We start from the raw sequence: 23,144 nt of genomic DNA, 5'->3' as shown, positions 1-23,144 counted from the left end.
TGTCTCCTGTTACAGATGTAGCATCCGTCATGTTGTCTCCTGTTACAGATGTAGCACCCGTCACGATATATCCTGCCAACTCATGTGTCACTTGAATTGTTCCGCTGTCTCCTGTTACAGATGTAGCACCCGTCATGTTGTCTCCTGATACAGATGTAGCACCCATCATGTTGTCTCCTGTTACAAATGTAGCACCCGTCATGTTGTCTCCTGTTACAGATTTAGCACCCGTCATGTTGTCTCCTGTTACAAATGTAGCACCCGTCATGTTGTCTCCTGTTACAGATTTAGCACCCGTCATGTTGTCTCCTGTTACAAATGTAGCACTCGTCATGTTGTCTCCTGTTACAGATGTAGCGCCCGTCTTGTTATCTCCTTTTACAGATGTAGCACCCGTCATGTTATCTCCTGTTACAGATGTACCACCCGTCACAATATCTCCTGCCAACACATGTTGTCTCCTGTTACAGATGTAACTTCCGTCATGTTGTCTCCTGTTACAGATGTAGCACCCGTCTTGTTGTCTCCTGTTACAGATGTAGCACCCGTCTGTTGTCTCCTGTTACAGATGTAGCACCCGTCATGCTGTCTCCTGTTACAGATGTAGCACCCGTCATGTTATCTCCTGTTACAGATGTTGCACCCGTCACAATATCTCCTGCCAACACATGTTGTCTCCTGTTACAGATGTGGTACTTGTTCCGTTGTCTCCTGTTATAGATGTAGCTCCCGTCATGTTGGCTCCTGTTACAGATGTAGCACCCGTCACAATATCTCCTGCCAACACATGATGTCTCCTGTTACAGATGTAGCACCCGTCATGACAATATCTCCTGCCAACACATGTTGTCTCCTGTTACAGATGTAACTTCCGTCATGTTGTCTCCTGTTACAGATGTAACACCCGTCATGTTGTCTCCTGTTACAGATGTAGTACCCGTCATGTTGTCTCCTGCTACAGATGTAGCACCCGTCACAATATCTCCTGCCAACACATGTTGTCTCCTGTTACAGATGTGGTACTTGTTCCGTTGTCTCCTGTTACAGATGTAGCACCCGTCATGTTGGCTCCTGCTACAGATGTAACACTCGTCATATTGTCTCCTGTTACATATGTAGCACCCGTCATGATGTCGCCTGTTACAGATGTAGCACCCGTCATGTTGTCTGCTGCTACAGATGTAACACTCGTCATATTGTCTCCTGTTACAGATGTAGCACCCGTCATGTTGTCTCCTGTTACAGATGTAGCACCCGTCATGTTGTCTCCTGCTACAGATGTAACACTCGTCATATTGTCTCCTGTTACATATGTAGCACCCGTCATGATGTCTCCTGTTACAGATGTAGCACCCGTCATGTTATCTCCTGTTACAGATGTAGCACCCGTCATGTTATCTCCTGTTACAGATGTAGCACCCGTCATGTTGTCTTCTGTTACAGATGTAGCACCCGTCACGATATATCCTGCCAACTCATGTGTCACTTGTTCCACTGTCTTCTGTTACAGATGTAGCACCCGTCATGTTGTCTCCTTTTACAGATGTAGCACCCGTCATGTTGTCTCCGGTTACAGATGTAGCACCCGTCTTGTTGTATCCTGTTACAGATGTAGCACCCGTCTTGTTGTATTCTGTCACAACATGTGGTACTTGTTCCGTTATCTCTTGTTACAAATGTGGCACCCGTCATGTTGTCTCCTGTCCCCACATGTGGTACTTGTTCCGTTGTCTCCTGTTACGGATGTAGCACCCGTCATGTTGGCTCCTGTTACAGATGTAGCACGCGTCACAATATCTCCTGCCAACACATGTTGTCTCCTGTTACAGATGTAACTTCCGTCATGTTGTCTCCTGTTACAGATGTAGCACCCGTCACAATATCTCCTGCCAGCACATGTTGTCTCCTGTTACAGATGTAACTTCCGTCATGTTGTCTCCTGTTACAGATGTAGCCCCCGTCATGTTGGCTCCTGTTACAGATGTAGCACGCGTCACAATATCTCCTGCCAACACATGTTGTCTCCTGTTACAGATGTAGCACCCAGATGTAGCACCCGTCATGTTGTCTCCTGTCACAGATGTAGCACCCGTCACAATATCTCCTGCCAACACATGTTGTCTCCTGTTACAGATGTAGCACCCAGATGTAGCACCCGTCATGTTGTCTCCTGTTACAAATGTAGCACCCGTCATGTTGTCTCCTGTTACAGATGTGGTACTTGTTCCGTTGTCTCCTGTTACAGATGTAGCACCCGTCTTGTTGTATTCTGTCACCACATGTGGTACTTGTTCCGTTATCTCTTGTTACAAATGTAGCACCCGTCATGTTGTCTCCTGTCCCCACATGTGGTACTTGTTCCGTTGTCTCCTGTTACAGATGTAGCACCCGACATGTTGGCTCCTGTTACAGATGTAGCAACCGTCATATTGTCTCCTGTTACAGATGTAGCGCCCGTCATGTTCTCTCCGGTTGCAGATGTAGCACCCGTCATGTTGTATCCTGTTACAGATGTAGCACCCGACATGTTGGCTCCTGTTACAGATGTAGCAACCGTCATATTGTCTCCTGTTACAGATGTAGCGCCCGTCATGTTCTCTCCGGTTGCAGATGTAGCACCCGTCATGTTGGCTCCTCTTACAGATGTAGCACGCGTCACAATATCTCCTGCCAACACATGTTACAGATGTAGCACCCGTCATATTGTCTCCTGTTTCAGATGTAGCTCCCATCATGATGCCTCCTGTTACAGATGTAGCATCCGTCACAATATCTCCTGCCAACAAATGTTACAGATGTAGCACCCGTCAAGTTGTCTCCTGTTACAGATGTAGAACCCGTCATGATATCTCCTGCCAACACATGTGGCATCAATCAAAACATTTCCTGTTACCACATGTGATATCCGTCAAGATATTCTTTTACAGATGTAGCACCCGTCTTGTTATCTGATGTAGCACCCGTCATGTTGTCTCCTATTACAGATGTAGAACCCGTCATGATATCTCCTGCCAACACATGTGACACTTGTTCCGTTGTCTCCTGTTACAGGTAGCACCCGTCACGATATCTCCTGTTATCACATGTGGTCTCCTGTTACAGAAGTAGCACCCGTCATGTTGTCCCCTGTTACAGATGTAGCACCCGGCATGTTGTCTCCTGTTACAGATGAAGCACGCGTCGTATTGTCTCCTGTTACAGATGTAGTACCCTTCACGATGTACTTCCAACACATGTGGCACTTGGTCCGTTGTCTCCTGATACAGATGTAACACCCGTCATGTTATCTCCTGTTACAGATGTGGTACTTGTTCCGTTGTCTCCTGCTACAGATGTAGCACCCGTCATGTTGGCTCCTGTTACAGATGTAGCACGCGTCCCAATATCTCCTGCCAACACATGTTGTCTCCTGTTACAGATGTGGTACTTGTTCCGTTGTCTCCTGTTACAGATGTAGCACCCGTCATGTTGTCTCCTATTACAGATGTAGCACCCGTCATGATATCTCCTGCCAACACATGTGGCATCAATCAAAACATTTCCTGTTACCACATGTGATATCCGTCAAGATATTCCTGTCGCCACATGCGGCACCCATTACGATAACTCCTGTTCCCGCATGAGTCACCCGTCACTATATCGCTTGTAACCACATGTTGTGCCAATCAATACGTCTCCTGTCATTACATATGTGGTACCTGACACAATATACAAATGTATTTTTTCACAACATGTGGTACCCATCATGACGTCGCCTGTCAACGCCTGTGTCACCTGTCATTATAATTCCTGGAGTGTTTTTGGAGTATTTAATCACAGTAAATTTATGTAACTGTGTGAGCAAAAATAGGTTGCAATCCCTTTTATATCAGAACAACGATAAAGAAAACATTTATCGCCGAAACAAATAATTAATTTGGTAAATGACATCTTTCATGATCCACAACCACTTAAGCAAGTATGCCAATCGAAAATGTGAAATGTTATCCCAGCTTTCCAGGAGCATGAACATACATCTGTTGTAATTTCAATACAGAATGTGATGTGAGTTTTGTGATAATAGTGCACGGTTTGATAACACTTGTTGTCAAAGTTGTTTATATATCATCTATGTGTGTATTAATTGTTCACACTAATTAGAAACGCAACGCTTTGGATACGGTTGTAGCCCTGACTACATACTTATGTTAACTGGTGTCAATGGGCTCACCTTCACTAAATCACTTTGTAATGATACTGTTCCTACATATGCATGCTATTGCATTGGGTTGTAAGTCGGCGGCAGATACAGTATATTTGTACTGTATCGATAGCTCGAAGACATTTTCTTTTTTTAAAAGTATTTAAACGCCCCTCAATATCAGTGAATCATCATTTATTACGACAATGTTTTAATGAACAAGTTTCACCTGATATATGTGTGATTGAAGTTTCACCTGATATATGTGTGGTTGAAGTTTCACCTGATATGTGTGATTGAAGTTTCACATGATATGTGTGATTGAAGTTTCACCTGATACATTGTATGTGTGATTGAAGTTTCACCTGATATATGTGTGATTGACGTTTCACCTGATATATGTGTGATTTAGGGGAAAGTACGTTGTTTTTCGTGTCTATACTGGCGATTAGAACATGGACTTTTGTTTAAACACTCGACCTATCGCTCTCGGGTTCAAACCCAAAGTTCATGTTCTAATCGACAGTATAGACACGAAAAACAACGTACTATCCCCATTCTAACACACCTTAACAAATATACTACGCTAATATGGTTAGAAACAATGTATTTCCTTGTACAAAAGTACGTAGTAAAATACTTTGTGACCTGAACTGGCGACGTGTCATTCTGCAGCGGACTGACCAATCGGAAAGAAGCTTTCAAAAGTCGGTCATTTGGCCCCGCCCATACTGGCGCGTCCTGTTACCACGACACGTTTATACGACACATTTGGATTGATATTGACCAAGTTCTTACATTTCCATGTCAGTATGCATACCAATCTGTGATTATCAACACAATCGGTGATTATTTGTATAGATTTGTGAAGAGTTTTGTGTAAATGCATGCGACACGAAATGTTTCATTTGATTTCGGATTTAAATAGATGCCTTCACACGGATGGAACACAGGGGTACGTTACAAATGTCTGAAATACACACATGCTATACTGTTATGGGTCACAACACACATAAACATACACATGGGAAGAAGCTTCGTCAGAGCACTACCGGTAACGCCAAATTTCAAATGAAGATTTTCAACACTTACTTTTGTTATTTTTCCCAGTGATGTCTGCGGGACTAGACTCTACTCGGGGGCCTTGGGACTTTCCGTAGTATTTGGCAGTATGGTATAAAGACATGTAGAAAAGCCCTCGTCATTTCCGGGTCAGGTTCAAGTTAATCATGGCGGTAAAACTGTTAATTCCCCGAAAAAGTGCTTGATTGGATGTATTAGACGAATGATTACACAATTGATCATGATGGATTACTTAATTACAATTCAAACCGAAGCTATCGCCGCAGATCACTGTTTCGTAATTTGTAATTCTTAACGCCCAATTAGGACATGGTTATGTGTCATGTTATTTTAAATGCGTCAACATAAACTAAACTGTCGTGAATAATGTATTAGGTTTTACATTTGTTTATACCTTATACACACTAAGTTGGCCGAAGACTGGGGTACAACATAAAGTATTAAACTGTCTATACTGTAATGTACTACACGCTGAACAGTGGACTTAGACTCTCTATAAAATTAAAACCAATCAGTCGATTCGATCATGTCTCCCTTGAATGAGAAACAGAACTCCCATTAACATTTGACTGTTGTTGGCCCACAGGGATATCGTAGATAAATTGGTCATGCATAAAAATGCCAGGCGAATCGTTAAAGAGCATTAGCGGAGTCCCCCGTTCTTTGTCAGAAAGGTGGTTCTGTGGTAATGGGGTGGTACATTCCTTATGTATGAAAGATGGAATATACACAAAGAACACAACAGAATGAGACAGGCATATGGACATAAGACAGGAATGACAGGTTCGTTATCATGTTTAAGTAGTAAAATATTGCGGTGGAATGTCCGAACACAAACAATTAAATACATAGAATGGTGGCCTATATATGTGCATTATGATAGATCCTGTACGCCAGGCCACTGAGGGAATATCAAACGGTCATCGTCGTTTGCTTGTCAGAGATTTTCAACGATCACAATATCAGTTATACGAAAGGTAATAATTTAGATATTAAGTGTTGGTAATAATTTCTAAACTCGACAAAGTGTTTCGATGAAGTCGACTGATGTTGGAGTATCCTATTATGTTGGTGTGTCTTGTATTACATTAGATAAAGTTGACTGATGTTGGAGTATCCTATTACGTTGGTGTGTCTTGTATGACATTAGATAAAGTTGACTGATGTTGGAGTATCCTATTATGTTGGTGTGTCTTGTATGACATTAGATAAAGTTGACTGATGTTGGAGTATCCTATTACGTTGGTGTGTCTTGTATGACATTAGATAAAGTTGACTGATGTTGGAGTATCCTATTACGTTGGTGTGTCTTGTATGACATTAGATAAAGTTGACTGATGTTGGAGTATCCTATTACGTTGGTGTGTCTTGTATGACATTAGATAAAGTTGACTGATGTTGGAGTATCCTATTACGTTGGTGTGTCTTGTATGACATTAGATAAAGTTGACTGATGTTGGAGTATCCTATTACGTTGGTGTGTCTTGTATGACATTAGATAAAGTTGACTGATGTTGGAGTATCCTATTACGTTGGTGTGTCTTGTATGACATTAGATAAAGTTGACTGATGTTGGAGTATCCTATTACGTTGGTGTGTCTTGTATGACATTAGATAAAGTTGACTGATGTTGGAGTATCCTATTACGTTGGTGTGTCTTGTATGACATTAGATAAAGTTGACTGATGTTGGAGTATCCTATTACGTTGGTGTGTCTTGTATGACATTAGATAAAGTTGACTGATGTTGGAGTATCCTATTACGTTGGTGTGTCTTGTATGACATTAGATAAAGTTGACTGATGTTGGAGTATCCTATTACGTTGGTGTGTCTTGTATGACATTAGATAAAGTTGACTGATGTTGGAGTATCCTATTACGTTGGTGTGTCTTGTATGACATTAGATAAAGTTGACTGATGTTGGAGTATCCTATTATGTTGGTGTGTCTTGTATGACATTAGATACAGTTGACTGATGTTGGAGTATCCTATTACGTTGGTGTGTCTTGTATGACATTAGATAAAGTCGACTGATGTTGGAGTATCCTATTACGTTGGTGTGTCTTGTATGACATTAGTCTGTAGGCACGTCGTTACTCAGGCGGTTCTGCCGTAGGAGACACGCATGGAATTCTGTAATATCAGCTGTTTCACTGCATGGCTTATGGTGCACGACAAAGTTGTTCAATCGGCCTAATGAAATGCTAACTATTATCATGGGAATAATACTATTGCGTATGAATTATACTGCTCCGCTAAAGTCCTGATGAATTACTGAACTAAGATGCCAGAATAGCATGCATACAAGGCGTAGATCAGTGATGCTTTCCGTGCTGGGACTGTGCAGATTTTGATGTTTGAAACAGTTATGTCCGGATTTTGTGTGTACATCTTCTGTCGTTTCACTGGAGTATCCTTCGTTAATTTGCTCTTTGACGGATTATTGGTTAATGAGTGTGATGCAATTGGATGGAGTTATGTTTGAGATCTGACAAAAATGTCAGTAATTGTCGCTCGTAATTAATATCTATACACGCTGTCTGGGCATGCATACACACATCCTATACACACGTGAGTGCAACGAATACAAATATTGTCAAAAGGTTTTCGTTAACAACGTGATTACCAAACAATAAGAACAAAGATGTGTTTGTGAAAATGTGCAGTCACGAGTCATTGACCTTTTGTGACCTTTTTGGTGCCAGTCACGTGATTTTTCGTCATCAGACTAGGATGTTTCTGGCTTTTATGTCACTGTAACAAAAATGTGATTAATACATAATTGACGTATAATATCACTATTGATCTATTAGGAATATTCTAATCGATTCCGGTTTATGACTCGATGTGGGATAAACGTACGCCAGGAAATTGCCACTTGGATAGAAAACTGACGTAATTCCGATTCAGAAAATTCCGGATGTTTCAAGGAAATACGTCCAGCTATGTGCTGTGTTGGGTGAGACTGTGATCACGTGTCACATGATATAGGTTATGTTTTCAATTTGGAATGATTGATATTGATTGCAAGTGAATGTCAATTTGTGGATTTATTACAAAAGATACCTTGTTCGTTTAATGTCATCTAACTGGAATATGACACAACTTGTTTTGAGCTGCTATGATGTTATAAAGCATTGTGAATGTCGAATTATGGATTAGTTTCGTATAAATGCCACTGAATTTGATTGGCCGACGCCAGCTTGAAGAAACATACAATACAGGATTAAATAAGACAGAAAGAATGCGCAAGATTTGGTGCAGTTCATTGATTCAAAGGATCAATTCGTGCCACCGTCAGCATATTTTAAGATTGCACTAGAAAAAGAAACTTGAAGCAGGAGAAAAAGAAACTCCAAAATATACAAACACTTAGGATCTCATGAGGCGTAATCTGTTGAGAACAGAGTGACATGAAAGACTACCAGATAACATTTTACCCTTGAGAGAGTTCAAACGTTGTATTTGACACGAATTGAACGTCAGAAAGAAAGATACTTAATTTCGAAAACATCAAAATGAACGTAGCGTAATGGCGGCTGGGACTTATAGTTGGTAATTGTAAAGTATTCCGTTAGTGTGTTAGCGTTTAAAGCATGTTTTCCCCGCTAGTTAGCCCTTGAGTATAGACGCAGTTCCTTGACAACGAATACTTGATTCATGACATACAGAATCTTAATCGCATAGAAAGACAAGTTGCTAAATTATACTATTTATCCAACTTTCATCCCATCATAGTAACACACAAATATATCATACCATTTAACTTTGTTTTGTGAAATCTTCACATTTTTTTTTATTCCACTGTGACCGGTTTAAGTAAATTTCCACTTGCGAAATATAGTGTATAGTTTGAGAATAGCTGATCTACATATTTCCTCCAACGATTTGTTCAAAATTCCAAAAATGGTTCGGATGGACAAAGAAATCACATAACAATTTGCAGAATAAACGTTTTTGGTTACTAGAAATATCACTTTGATATTTTTAATACATTTAGTTTTGACTTTTCACGGTAGTTTAGTGTAATATAGTTGGACACGTATTATACAATGCAGGAACAAATATATACACTATAGACGGTTGTTAGTTTTGGCTGTGAATCAAATGTTTGTCAGAATACAAACTAACATTCGTCCCTTTGATAGACTGGAAACCCGGAGAGGAAGGTTTCATGTCATGGATGCATCATACATCCAGTTTGATAAGTGTTCAATACGATATATCTGCGTCACGACGGCAGACAATTCCCTGAGACGTTGAAGGAATTCCGATATTGACTTATGGGTTTAAAACAATATACTAAACGTCAAATCCACATTTTGGCATTTGACTCCCGTTAAAACCATGTATGGAATGGAAAATCTGACAAACTTTTCTAATGGAATGAAGCTTGCACCTCCTCCATCCTGCAGTACAGCCGTTTTTACAAAATCCACTAAGCGGAAAAGGACATTAAAACGTGTGGACACTATGGCACACTTAAGGCCGTTTCCACAGGTAAGTTAATTATAAGACGAGATGTCATTTCCCTTACAAGTATTTCCGAATTTACTGTTTTATGTTCACGTATATTATTCAAAATAACAATAAATCTTTTTCTTTCGAAATAGTAATATTTCTTTTGAAATAACAATCTTTCTTTTGGAATAAGAATATTTCTGTTGGAATAAAAATACCACTTTTGGAAAAACAATATTTCATTTACCTTACAGTTTTGTCCGAATTGACTGTTTTATGTTCACAGCACTGTTTCTTCTTTCTTTTCGAAATATTATTATTTCTTTTGGAATGACATCTGTCTTTTGGAAGAACAATATTTCTTTTGGAATAGCAATATTTCTTTTGGAAGAACATTATTTCTTTTGAAACAATATTTCATTTTCAATATCAATTTTTCTTTCGAAATATAATTTCATTGACAGAGATATTATATTTTATGAAACTGAGATATGTAGTGGGAATATATGTCGTAAATTACAAAATGACACACGGCGTAATACGCATCTTAACAACAAGCCTCTACAAGGTAGAGCATGCATTTGATAAAATGCGGTAATTATAAAAGTCATTACGACAAACCTATGGGTACAATTACCGATGAGCAGTAAATTAGTTTTGTTTCACAGTCTGGATATTCTGTACCTATTTATAACGGTTTTCACAGTCTGAATATTCTGTACCTATTTATAATGGTTTCATAGTCTGGATATTCTGTACCTATTTATAATGGTTTCACAGTCTGGATATTCTGTACCTATTTATAATGGTTTCATAGTCTGGATATTCTGTACCTATTTATAATGGTGTCACAGTCTGGATATTCTGTACCTATTTATAATGGTTTCATAGTCTGGATATTCTGTACCTATTTATAATGGTGTCACAGTCTAGATATTCTGTACCTATTTATAATGGTTTCACAGTCTGGATATTCTGTACCTATTTATAATGGTTTCATAGTGTGGATATTCTGTACCTTTTTATAATGGTGTCACTGTCTGGATATTCTGTACCTATTTATAATGGTTTCACAGTCTGGATATTCTGTACCTATTTATAATGGTTTCACAGTCTGGATATTCTGTACCTATTTATAATGGTTTCACAGTCTGGATATTCTGTACCTATTTATAATGGTTTCACAGTCTGGATATTCTGTACCTATTTATAATGGTTTCACAGTCTGGATATTCTGTACCTATTTATAATGGTTTCACAGTCTGGATATTCTGTACCTATTTATAATGGTGTCACAGTCTGGATATTCTGTACCTATTTATAATGGTGTCACAGTCTGGATATTCTGTACCTATTTATAATGGTGTCACAGTCTGGATATTCTGTACCTATTTATAATGGTGTCACAGTCTGGATATTCTGTACCTATTTATAATGGTGTCACAGTCTGGATATTCTGTACCTATTTATAATGGTGTCACAGTCTGGATATTCTGTACCTATTTATAATGGTGTCACAGTCTGGATATTCTGTACCTATTTATAATGGTGTCACAGTCTGGATATTCTGTACCTATTTATAATGGTGTCACAGTCTGGATATTCTGTACCTATTTATAATGGTGTCACAGTCTGGATATTCTGTACCTATTTATAATGGTGTCACAGTCTGGATATTCTGTACCTATTTATAATGGTGTCACAGTCTGGATATTCTGTACCTATTTATAATGGTGTCACAGTCTGGATATTCTGTACCTATTTATAATGGTGTCACAGTCTGGATATTCTGTACCTATTTATAATGGTGTCACAGTCTGGATATTCTGTACCTATTTATAATGGTGTCACAGTCTGGATATTCTGTACCTATTTATAATGGTGTCACAGTCTGGATATTCTGTACCTATTTATAATGGTGTCACAGTCTGGATATTCTGTACCTATTTATAATGGTGTCACAGTCTGGATATTCTGTACCTATTTATAATGGTGTCACAGTCTGGATATTCTGTACCTATTTATAATGGTGTCACAGTCTGGATATTCTGTACCTATTTATAATGGTGTCACAGTCTGGATATTCTGTACCTATTTATAATGGTGTCACAGTCTGGATATTCTGTACCTATTTATAATGGTGTCACAGTCTGGATATTCTGTACCTATTTATAATGGTGTCACAGTCTGGATATTCTGTACCTATTTATAATGGTGTCACAGTCTGGATATTCTGTACCTATTTATAATGGTGTCACAGTCTGGATATTCTGTACCTATTTATAATGGTGTCACAGTCTGGATATTCTGTACCTATTTATAATGGTGTCACAGTCTGGATATTCTGTACCTATTTATAATGGTGTCACAGTCTGGATATTCTGTACCTATTTATAATGGTGTCACAGTCTGGATATTCTGTACCTATTTATAATGGTGTCACAGTCTGGATATTCTGTACCTATTTATAATGGTGTCACAGTCTGGATATTCTGTACCTATTTATAATGGTGTCACAGTCTGGATATTCTGTACCTATTTATAATGGTGTCACAGTCTGGATATTCTGTACCTATTTATAATGGTGTCACAGTCTGGATATTCTGTACCTATTTATAATGGTTTCACAGTCTGGATATTCTGTACCTATTTATAATGGTGTCACAGTCTGGATATTCTGTACCTATTTATAATGGTTTAAATTCGAGTTTTACTCAATGTATGTTTAACGTTGCTAATACATGTAAGTGATTGCATGCTTCTTGGATTCGCGATCGATATATAACACGAATTTAGACTCGAACTAAAAGCAATCTACTTTAATTATTGTTATTTCTGCACGTTTATCGTCCACAACGGTATGACCTCGTAAGACTTCATGTAAGGCAACATGTGTCAATACCGTATTGATTCACAAAACCACGACGTGATAAATGACATTACACTAGGACTACAACGGTATTTTATAACAGCGAGCTACGTTTTTACCGGTTACCTCAAATAACCAGCCCTTGAAATGCACCTCACCAAATTATCAAGGTGATGAAAGGTTGATATTTTTTGTATGTGGCGTGGTGATACGTCTTTATGTTAAATAATTACAGACTGTTATTAAGATGAGATAGAACCAGTTTAATGGGGAAAACAGTTATACATGTATTTACAGACAATATATATACAACAATCATATATATCTGAAAGAATATCTAAGGATGACATATTGTGTCGTTTCGAAGTTTAAACCACATTTTCTTGTTACGAATATCGGGTTTTAAAGACTATGGGGTTCAATAGCAATGTCATCTTGTCATCATAATCATTATTAATTAGTTTTATAACTAAGTTTTTCAACTGCGTATGTGTGGATTATTGAATGAATTTTAATTTGATGTGTGATTTATAAAAGGTTTCAAATTTAGCTACAGCTCGTTGAAATAAAAAATGGGGGACGAATTTTTAACATCTCATACGATATAAGGTCAATATTACGACAAATTTAATTATAACAAGATTTTGAACGTTTGCGTTTAAACATATGAACTTATTCACTTCCGAAATTGCATAATGAACTATTCTAAACTTTGAATTGGGAGAAGTCATAAGTGTATTCAGGGGTTTAAGAGTAAATGGGCTTCATGACGCTATACATGAATCAAATGTGACGTCACAATTATAAATCACACTTCACGAATTACGTATTCTTTAACATGATATTGGCATGATCACTGCATTATACATTCGTTGTGTCATAAACAAAATGGTGTCCTTGTAATATCAAATATGCGTGCGCAAAAAGGCTTAACATACTGATTACCCATACAAATTGTGAATTGCTTGTGATAGCAGAAATTATATTATCTTCACTGATATTTCATAATAACACAGAATGTATATCTCTCCCTTTCGTAAGATATTGTTACTATATTTTTATATTCTAAATATTTCAATTCGTTATTTATTCCAACAAAAATGTATCAATAGTGCACTTGTATGTGTGTCTTTTACCATGTGGTGTCTGATGATAATGTCACTTTAAATAACTTCTGTACTCGAACCCAGGCAGATCGATACTTATACAGGTTAAGCGACTCACAATGGTAATCTTACGGATTATGTCCCTTACCAAAAGGCTTTTCAGATAATATAGCATATGGAACTTGTTTTCCAAATCTTTTATAATTAATTAACACACGGACTATTAATTGCTTAATAAAATAATAAACATCATACAACTGTACGTGTTAACATAATGATTATATCCTTATTAACGGTTCCAGCTATTACTTATGACGGAATATAATAGTATGTTCTCTTACTTTCTTCGATTTTCATACCCTATTCCAGGTTTTTAAGTTAGTTAAATGATGATATGTTACTGTTATAAATTTTTCCGTTCAGAAGAGTTCCAAATGAATAGTGACTGTTTATTAGTTTAATAAATGTAATCTACGAGCAACAAGAACCCATGAATCGCTATACGTTTCCAGCTGAAACGTGAATTCATCGATCTGATAAACCAACAGTAAAGTTTAGTATCTTTCACCACACCCTTACGACCACGTGGGTAACGTCTGTTTCCCTCCCCCGGGGGTTGACTGGTGCTAGTATGTACGTCATTAGACAGACGATCAGAACTCTGGTACATGTAGGTTTTGATGCAGTGTATGATGTGTATTCTCTATACATCTGTTTATAATAAGAGTCTGTGTACAATAGGGATAATTACTGCCAAATACCTGTACGACATGGTACTCATACATCGTCAATAGGCTGCGCATCGACCACGTGTAGTTCGACCAAAAAACTTCTCAGCACATGGCATGTACACTTCTCCATGTGAATCAAACTTTGTGGACGTTTTTGTTGATCTCATTATTGCTACCACACACCTATCCTTCTCCCCAACCCCATATCCGCCTCCCCAACCCAATCCTAACCCCCAACCCCTACTCCCATACTACCCCCGGCCCCTACTCCCATCCTAACCCCTGGCCCCTACTACAATCCTAACCCCCGGCCCCTACTCCCATCCTAACCGCCGGCCCCTACTCCCATCCTAACCCCGGACCCCTACTCCCATACTACCCCCGGCCCCTACTCCCATCCTAACCCCCGGCCCCTACTCCCATCCTAACCCCCGGACCCTGCTGCCATCCTAACCCGCGACCCCTACTGCCATCCTAACCCCCGGCCCATACTCCCATCCTAACCCCCGGCCCCTATTCCCATCCTAACCCCCGGCCCCTACTGCCATCCTAACCCGCGACCCCTACTGCCATCCTAACCCGCGACCCCTACTGTCATCCTAACCCCNCCCGGCCCCTACTGTCATCCTAACCCGCGACCCCTACTGCCATCCTAACCCGCGACCCCTACTGTCATCCTAACTCCGGCCCCTACTGCCATCCTAACCCGCGACCCCTACTCCCATCCTAACCCCCGGCCCCTATTCCCATCCCCAAACTGCCCCTTCCTGTGAAACTGAACGCTTTGTTTTGCCAAGATGAAATTACGCATTATACATTTATATTAATGAATAAAACAATATAAGAAATGTATTGTTTGATCTGATATTTTTGTAAATGTGACCGACGTCGAACACGAGTGGTACTGATCAGCTGATAAGGGATCATCTTACCACATGTATGCAACTATTCTATAGCCTACTTCCTTACTCAGTAGGATATGGATTGACGTACATGAACTTATACCAATGGAAACCATTTAAACATTTATATCCTTTCTGTCTTGTATGAGGTTGGTTCGGATTGTCTGATCATAGCTGATGTCCCATACATAAATAGGAAAAACTTTATCGACACTGTTTTCACCTGATTTGAGTGTTTCCCAATGTTATATTGAAACATCGTTGTTTTTTGTTAGTACACATAAGTGTAGTATGTGCGAATAGACTGAAGGGGTCGTTCAGCACGTTAAGCTAGTACTCTTTATTTCAGGATTAATATCAGTTCAAAGTTCAAACTGTCGCAATGATTTCCGGACCTTTTCTTTGTATTGCCTTCACTTTTAAAGATACAATTTGCCATAAATTTGCTTCATGAACTAAGTAAAATGATTGCAAAGCATTCCTAGGGTTGTCATCCAAAGGTCATTATTGCAATGTACGCACAGGGAGTCAGGATAAATCATTTCTGTTGATTTTACAAATCATTTCTGATTGCTTCAATATTTTCAGATGAAACTTCATAGAAATATTTACCGCGATCATAAAGACTTTTACATAAAATCACATTCAAGTCTTTGTGAATGAAAATGACGTCATGGCTACGGGTCAAGTTATTGTAATACTTGTCAAATCATAATTTAACTTTGGTTCAGATTGTTCCCACGGATATCTGTAAAAGGTGGACAGGGTGCCATTGTTTTGGAACGTTGTCTCAAAACCGAATAAAATGGTCAGGTCATGCCAATGCACAGGGAACGGTAGAGAAGGCATGTGCCACCGCTATCGTTCATGTAGTGCTGTATTGCAATTTATTAGGTTTTAAATATCTGTTTATCTAGGGGCAGCCGTTGGTGAATGTATCGATTGTTTAAATAAATTCAAGTTTTGTTTGTGTGTGTATGCATTAAGTTAAAATATTAAGTAGATATTGAGCGTAATATATCTGGAATGTCGCCATAATTCTCTTAAAACGATCTTGATGGCTTCCTGATCATGTTGCATATGAAAATTGGTTCAACTCTCTTCAGCCCAACATAATGCTAATATTGTCTCATGTAAAGGATGTTGTTTATAAAATGCCAAGGAGGCTCCAACAGTGATAAAGATTAAGTTTTGTGTCAGTAAAAGACACAATGGATCCATCTTGTTGTTTAGAACAAATAACTTCATTTAGTATTCAATGATCAATGTACATATCTGTAGCTGTGCAATAAAGGTATACTGTTGTATAGTATCACCCCGGGATCGTGTTATACACTTGTAATAGTACACTTGTACATGTATTACTGCCGACGCCACTGTTATACCGCAGACTGCCCGACTATCACACTACTCCTTCTGTCCTACCACTTATCCTTCCTTTTTGGTTTGGTTTGTTCCTGTTTGACGTCTTATTAACGGCTATGGTCATTTAAGGACGCGCAAGGTGTTTGTGGTGGAGGAAAGCCGGAGTTCCCAGAGAAAAAAACACACCTATCTACGGTCAGTACCTGGCGACTGCCCGACGTAGGCCTCGAACCCACGACCCAGTGGTGGAGGGCTAGTGGTAGCAGAATGTCAGACGCCCTCGAACCCACGACCAAGTGGTGGAGGGCTAGTGGTAGCAGAATGTCAGACGACTTAACCACTTAGCCACCATGGCCCCCTTCTTTTGTACTTTATTACGTCGCGTTATATTTTTAATGGTAATTACAGCACTTTTTAAGCGAATAATTGGGAATAATTAGACAAACAATTAGTCGGTAACTGTAAACTATGACTGACAACATGTTTTGAGTAGAGGTGTCATGATTATGAATACTTGTTATACATCACATGTACGATTCACACGATAGGCGATCTTATTGTGATTTTGGAATGCTAAACAGAAAAAAACAAGCACACCATTTAAGAACACATACTTGTTTCAGGAACGAGGAATTGAAAACGAAAAATCCATTTTTCTTTCATCATTTGAATTCTCCACGCACCGTTTACGATAATATCATTTGACACCAGCTGCAGAATGCGTACAAAACAGAATAATCGATTGCCACTATCTACATGTGAGGCAGACATTAAGGCGCTAAGAAAGACTGCTCATTGTAGGGTTCCCGAGCTGAAGAATTTAGAAAGTGATATCGTAGATTATATCCTGGGACCTCCGCTATAGATTCTCTCATTAGCCCGTACGCATCACACTGTCTAGAACTCATTCCTCGACCTTGTACTTCGTATATTGATAAACAGGAAATAATGCAGCGTCAAAATTGAGATCAGCTGGTATAAATTTGTAAAAAGAACAGTTAAACGTTGTCACTTTTGGTCCTATGTAAGTGAAAAAGTTTTATAATTCTTCTTTTAATTCTGATTTCAAAAGAGATTGATCGTGTTTATTTTATTACTCGTTAAGCTTCAATCGAATTAAATTTAAAGGATAACCGGATGATTTGGCTGGTTATCGATTGCATTGATTGTTAATTGGTTGATCCGTTCGTTGATTCGTTGACTGATTAATTGGTTTTTTGGTGTTTTTATTTACGTTTACATTAATACGAGGGCCGTTCAATAAATGCTGTCACTAGTGTCAGGAATCAAAATCATGTTGTCTATAGTTTGATCTTCCCCTCAGCAGAAACGCACTTTCGTAATGTAGCTATCCATGCCGTTATCGCTGCGTCTACCGGTTGTATACTGATGAGACACTGGAATATTGGACTACCCAAAGCACTCGTAAAGGCATACCGTCTCCCAGAGAACATTTTTTTAGCAAAGGAAACAGGAAGAAAGGGGACTTAAATTTGGTGAAAAAGGGAGGATGGTTAATTTCTGCTACCTTCTTTTGTTTCAAAAAATGTCTAAACCATTTTGGTTTTTGTGGGATGGTGCATTGTCGTGATTTAGCTAGATAACATTTAACTTATTAATCGGACCCTATTTCACGCAGAATGTTTTGATAATCTTCAATACTTTGTCTCTGTAAAACAGTGATATTTCGTCCTTCCTTGCACAGTCTCTGAACCACAGGCCAACTAGAATTGACACAAAAATGGCATACACAACTTTAATGGCACCTGTTTATGACTTGCAATCACTGGCCTAGTGTGACTTTGTTTATCATCGGCCTAGTGTGACTTTGTTTATCACCGGCCTAGTGAGACTTTGTTTATCACCGGCCTAGTGTGACTTTGGTTATCACTGGCCTAGTGTGATTTGTTTATCACCGGCCTAGTGTGATTTTGTTTATCACCGGCCTAGTGTGACTTTGTTTATCACTGGCCTAGTGTGATTTGTTTATCACCGGCCTAGTGTGATTTTGTTCATCACCGGCCTAGTGTGACTTTGTTTATCACCGGCCTAGTGTGACTTTGTTTATCACCGGCCTAGTGTGACTTTGTTTATCACCGGGTTAGTGTGATTTGTTCTCGGCACCCATTGCTTGTTATTTAGTGTACAAAGTAAACACTCAGATCTCGTCCTCAGTAAGTAACTCAGATAGCTTTCTTGAGTCTCAATTACTGCATTTTGTTTTCAATATATCCACAGAGCTTTTCAAATGAGTGGCCCTTTGTCCAGATGCCAGTTATTATGCCATCCATTGGGCACACATCTTGTTAAATGTCAAGCTCTTGGTCAGAATGTGATGTGTTCTGCCTTCTGAAATATCAACCAGATGAAGTATCTCAGGAACAGTATAACGTCCATCATACCATTCAACAGTTAATAATTCTTGTCGGATAATATATAAATTATGCACGTTTATTGCTGTTTAAATGATTTTGCAGTCTGCAGTTCATATGGCCACGTGTCCACAGATAACGAGGCCAATCAAGAAGAAAAATATTTGATCAGCATATGGTGCCATTTTAGTTGGCTGTTCCTGGCTGCAGGTGCCATATTCTCCATGTTTGCGGTTTTATAAGGGGTCACTCTGTTGTCCGCAATAGTTATGTCCTCTACTTCGCTGTTACACACATTAGAAACCTGTGCAAGATCGTGAATTGTTGTTGACAATGTCGTTTGATTCGATCTCGTAATAATGATGATTTAAAAGTTTTAACTCATAGCTTTCCCGTTCAGAGTCAATGCTCATTGCGAATGGTTCCGTATTAAATTTACACAAACTGTGATTCACAAAATTAAAACCCCGCAAATAAGTTCCGGCCACGAAATTGCTAAATTTTAAATCTTTGAAATTAAACAACTTCATACAAATATTTATTTGCGTTATTGCGTTAATGTATTGATCTTTATTTGCATTTTCAGAATATATATAAATTGCTGATAAGTGCTTAGTTGAGATAAAAAGGTCCCGGATATATTCACTATAAAATATTGCATTTGGGATAGAGCACATGAGAGTCTTTGTGTATAACATGACTGGTGTTAAAAAGAAGCAATGTATATTTAATTCAAGGTTATCGTACGATTGCCAAACGGTGTTATACCGCTTTTGAAACAATTTGATATTTTGAATGACTACAGCTTTGTTTAATCATTGTTAAACGAAAATCATAACTTGCGGGACTTGCATGAAAAATGTAATTCAGAGGAATGAACAGAACAGCGTCAACAACAGTGTTTTCAGTTTAACAAAAAACAAATCAAAGGGCTACGACCAGGATTCGAACCCTAGACTTCGGGTTGTTATACTGTCTCATTAACCACTGAGTCACCTGGTCAACGGAGGCGTCCTGGACCAAATTTGCCACAGTTTTATCATCAGAGAAATTAAGGGGAGGTTACTGAATACCGAACATTCGCAGTACAGTGGGACAAGGATCCTTAATGAAAATACTTGATCATCGACATTGGAACCTCATAACGAGGTCGTTTGTTTCATTTACAAGAACACATCACACTTGTCCACGTTTAGTGCCGACCGTTTCAAACTTCTCTGTTTTTTGTTTTTCTAACTGATTGTTTTTAACCATACTAAGTGTATTTGCTAACAATTTCAAAATGTCAGAAGCAACTTAGACAAACGCTTACAACATGATGATGTTGATATGGACAGTGAAAATAATAGATCACATATACAAAATGATCTGGGTATTATTCAAAACAATTTTCACAAAAATAGAAACACAATTTAGTGTAAACTCATACGTCGGCTATACAAGCCGTGAATATCGTATCTGCTAAATGGCTGAATATTTATAAATCGCTCCATCATAAGCACGACCCACGTGTCAATACAAGGCGCGGTGCGGGGGAGGCCATTCTGCCGCTCCATCGATCCTCTCGATGATGTCACAGTGGTGGATACAGTAACCTTGACTCTGCTGTTATTGCATGCGGAATTTCTGTCAGGATGCCCTGGCCTTATCATAGATATGTCATATAAACCAAATTCAAAATATGCCTACTGTATGTTTTTGATTAATAACACAATAACGAGTGTATCTAATACATTCTCCCTGGAAGAGGCCTTCAGAACGGTACGACATAGATTACGTATGCCTTAATGGTTAACCGTCGGTATGTGACTTGGTTTCGTGTACACATCTCGCTATTACATAACTGTATGAGCTAAGAATTGACCAAACGCACATATGATACTCAACAATGCCTGACGAAGTAGCTATAAAAACTACACCATTCCACGCGAGGAGTTTGTATTTTAAGTTGTAGCACTTACCATCCAGGGTTTCTTTTCACCTACCATCCAGGGTTTCCTTTCTGGATTATGTGTGATAGTATACAACTTTCTGTGTCAATGACTCCGGGTTTCATAGTTCTTGTGTGTCGAGATATTCCCCCTAATAGTCGGCCTTTGTCTGGGACGGTAGCCAGCTAAGGTTGGTGGGTATCACCCCTACTCACCTGTAGCGTTTTAGGAGACAATTAGGATTTGAAATGTTGAATGGAGCGTTCCATTTCTGAAACTATCAGCTTGCGTGGGTGTGTGTTATTGCATACTTGAAACATATTATAAGTTGTTATACCAAATTAACCTTTGAAGTGCGCGTTTGTGTGCATTCCTAGTCGTTGCATTTTCAACAAGATTGAAAATATGGTGATTTCTCTGTGCCTAGATTAATTTGCCTTTCTAATGACACATTCAATGTCGTTTTAGAATGTCTTCCGCGCTCACATGTCACTATAGGAGATAGAATTTCCGAGTACAAGCGAAAACACCAATTTGCAAGGATTACATACTTCAAGTAGCAGAACGGGTTAAAAAGTTAAATTCATCGCTTACACTACCATAGGCACCTATAGTCGCATGTAGCGTCGATCGATTATCTTGATATGAAATGGACGTTTGCCAAAAACCAAAAAGATTTGAGTCTCTATGTATACTAAATCGGACGGGACCTATCACATGGGTAGCATGACTAGCTAAACAATGGTTAAAGATTCGTTTTGTGTACAGTAACAGGACTAAGGTTACACATGCATTGCGGACAACTGTAATCAGTGTTAACTAAGCGCTTGGTTCTACTGGATGTGATTACATTATAAGTGCTTAGCAGATTACGTTGACGTCATTTACAAATGGATGTAAGGATTTACAACATTAAAGTCAAACATTCATATGAACAAGCTTTGTCAATAAGACCCAGGCCGGAAGCCGAGGTACAGATGCCTCGATATACAAGTCAAAGTGGGATTTATAGCTCATCAATATAGTAAAACCTAAATCGAAACAATACTTTAATAGGTTTCATAAATGGTGAATATGTTTGTTCCTCAAATAGTTAGAAGCTTCAATAAAATTTCTTCGGACAATGTCCACGACAGGCACAGTGACTTTGGCATGTACTCAAAGGAAACTCACATCAGGGGCCTGGATTCGCTGGACGACAACCGACAATACTTTCGCCCAGGAGGTGCTGTAAGTTTCCATGGCGATGCTGATATGTTAGGTCCTATAAGCATGACATCAGAATAGTCACATTTATCATGGGATTTCCAATATAATTCGTTTACATGGGATTTCCAATATCAGTCGTTTATATGGTATTTGCCTTTTGGATTGAAGTCCTCCTCTATCCATATTTGGCCAAACAGTATTTTTACCAGAGAAATTAAAAAAATATTTAAACTTATTTTGTCTCTGTTTAACTATGAAAAAGGCAACCTATTTCCCAAGTATTCGGGGAATTTTCAATTATTTTATACTATATTCACAATATATTTCTCACTTTGTGAAAACCATTCTGATGTTACGCTTTCATTATATTAGCCATTCTGTTTGTTTCTTTTCTGTTTTAGTTTCAAAAGGTGCCTGATGCATTTGTGGCTTACGGTTAATTTTGTTTCAGGAGAACATTGTAAAACAAGACTCACAGCATACTACTGTTACAATACAGTTTAAAACTATCACAGTAACATTTTCTAAAAACCTTAAAATAGACATTGCACTATATACAAACATACATTGCGTGATCCATGTTTTACAACGAGATCAATGATGAACCTTGTTAACCCTTCGATAAGAATCATATTTCATAATTTGAGAATTCCGTATGTTTGAATAAAAGCTAACCTTTCATATATAAGTATGATAGATTAATTTTTGATCACCTTAATCAATTACATAATGAATAAAATTCTTACTATGTATTAATATTCGAATTTGAAAATTCGTATAACATATATTTTCTTTTTCCCATTCTTTAATAACGACCAACAATGTTTTATTTATTTTTATTGATAGGTTAATATTTACCATTGTAAAGCGTGCTTCAGTTAATTTGCTTTTGTCCAATTGGCATTCATACTTCCTATGACTGCCAACTGAAAGTA

General features: G+C 38.5%; 1 protein-coding gene across 5 annotated transcripts in view; it reads left to right on the top strand.

The window, feature by feature from the left end:
* LOC110461026 (cys-loop ligand-gated ion channel-like) overlaps positions 1–23,144 on the top strand; it is a 178,996-nt gene that overhangs the window by 20,706 nt on the left and 135,146 nt on the right. The window contains exon 1 of one of the 5 annotated variants that reach the window (XM_021514296.1): positions 7,579–9,763. The exons of 3 other annotated variants lie outside the window; for them this stretch is intronic. In XM_021514296.1, coding sequence (XP_021369971.1) covers positions 9,611–9,763 — 153 coding nt within the window. In that variant the 5' untranslated portion in view covers positions 7,579–9,610. Of the gene's footprint in view, positions 1–7,578; positions 9,764–21,630; positions 22,231–23,144 lie in introns of those variants that run through there. One more of the 5 variants, XM_021514295.1, reaches the window with a different exon arrangement.

Source organism: Mizuhopecten yessoensis, unplaced genomic scaffold, assembly GCF_002113885.1.
Source record: "Mizuhopecten yessoensis strain PY_sf001 unplaced genomic scaffold, ASM211388v2 scaffold10537, whole genome shotgun sequence".
In the NCBI taxonomy this organism is placed as follows: Eukaryota; Metazoa; Mollusca; class Bivalvia; order Pectinida; family Pectinidae; genus Mizuhopecten; species Mizuhopecten yessoensis.
The sequence above is the reverse complement of the archived record's forward strand: the minus strand, read 5'-3'. Positions and strand labels throughout refer to the sequence as shown.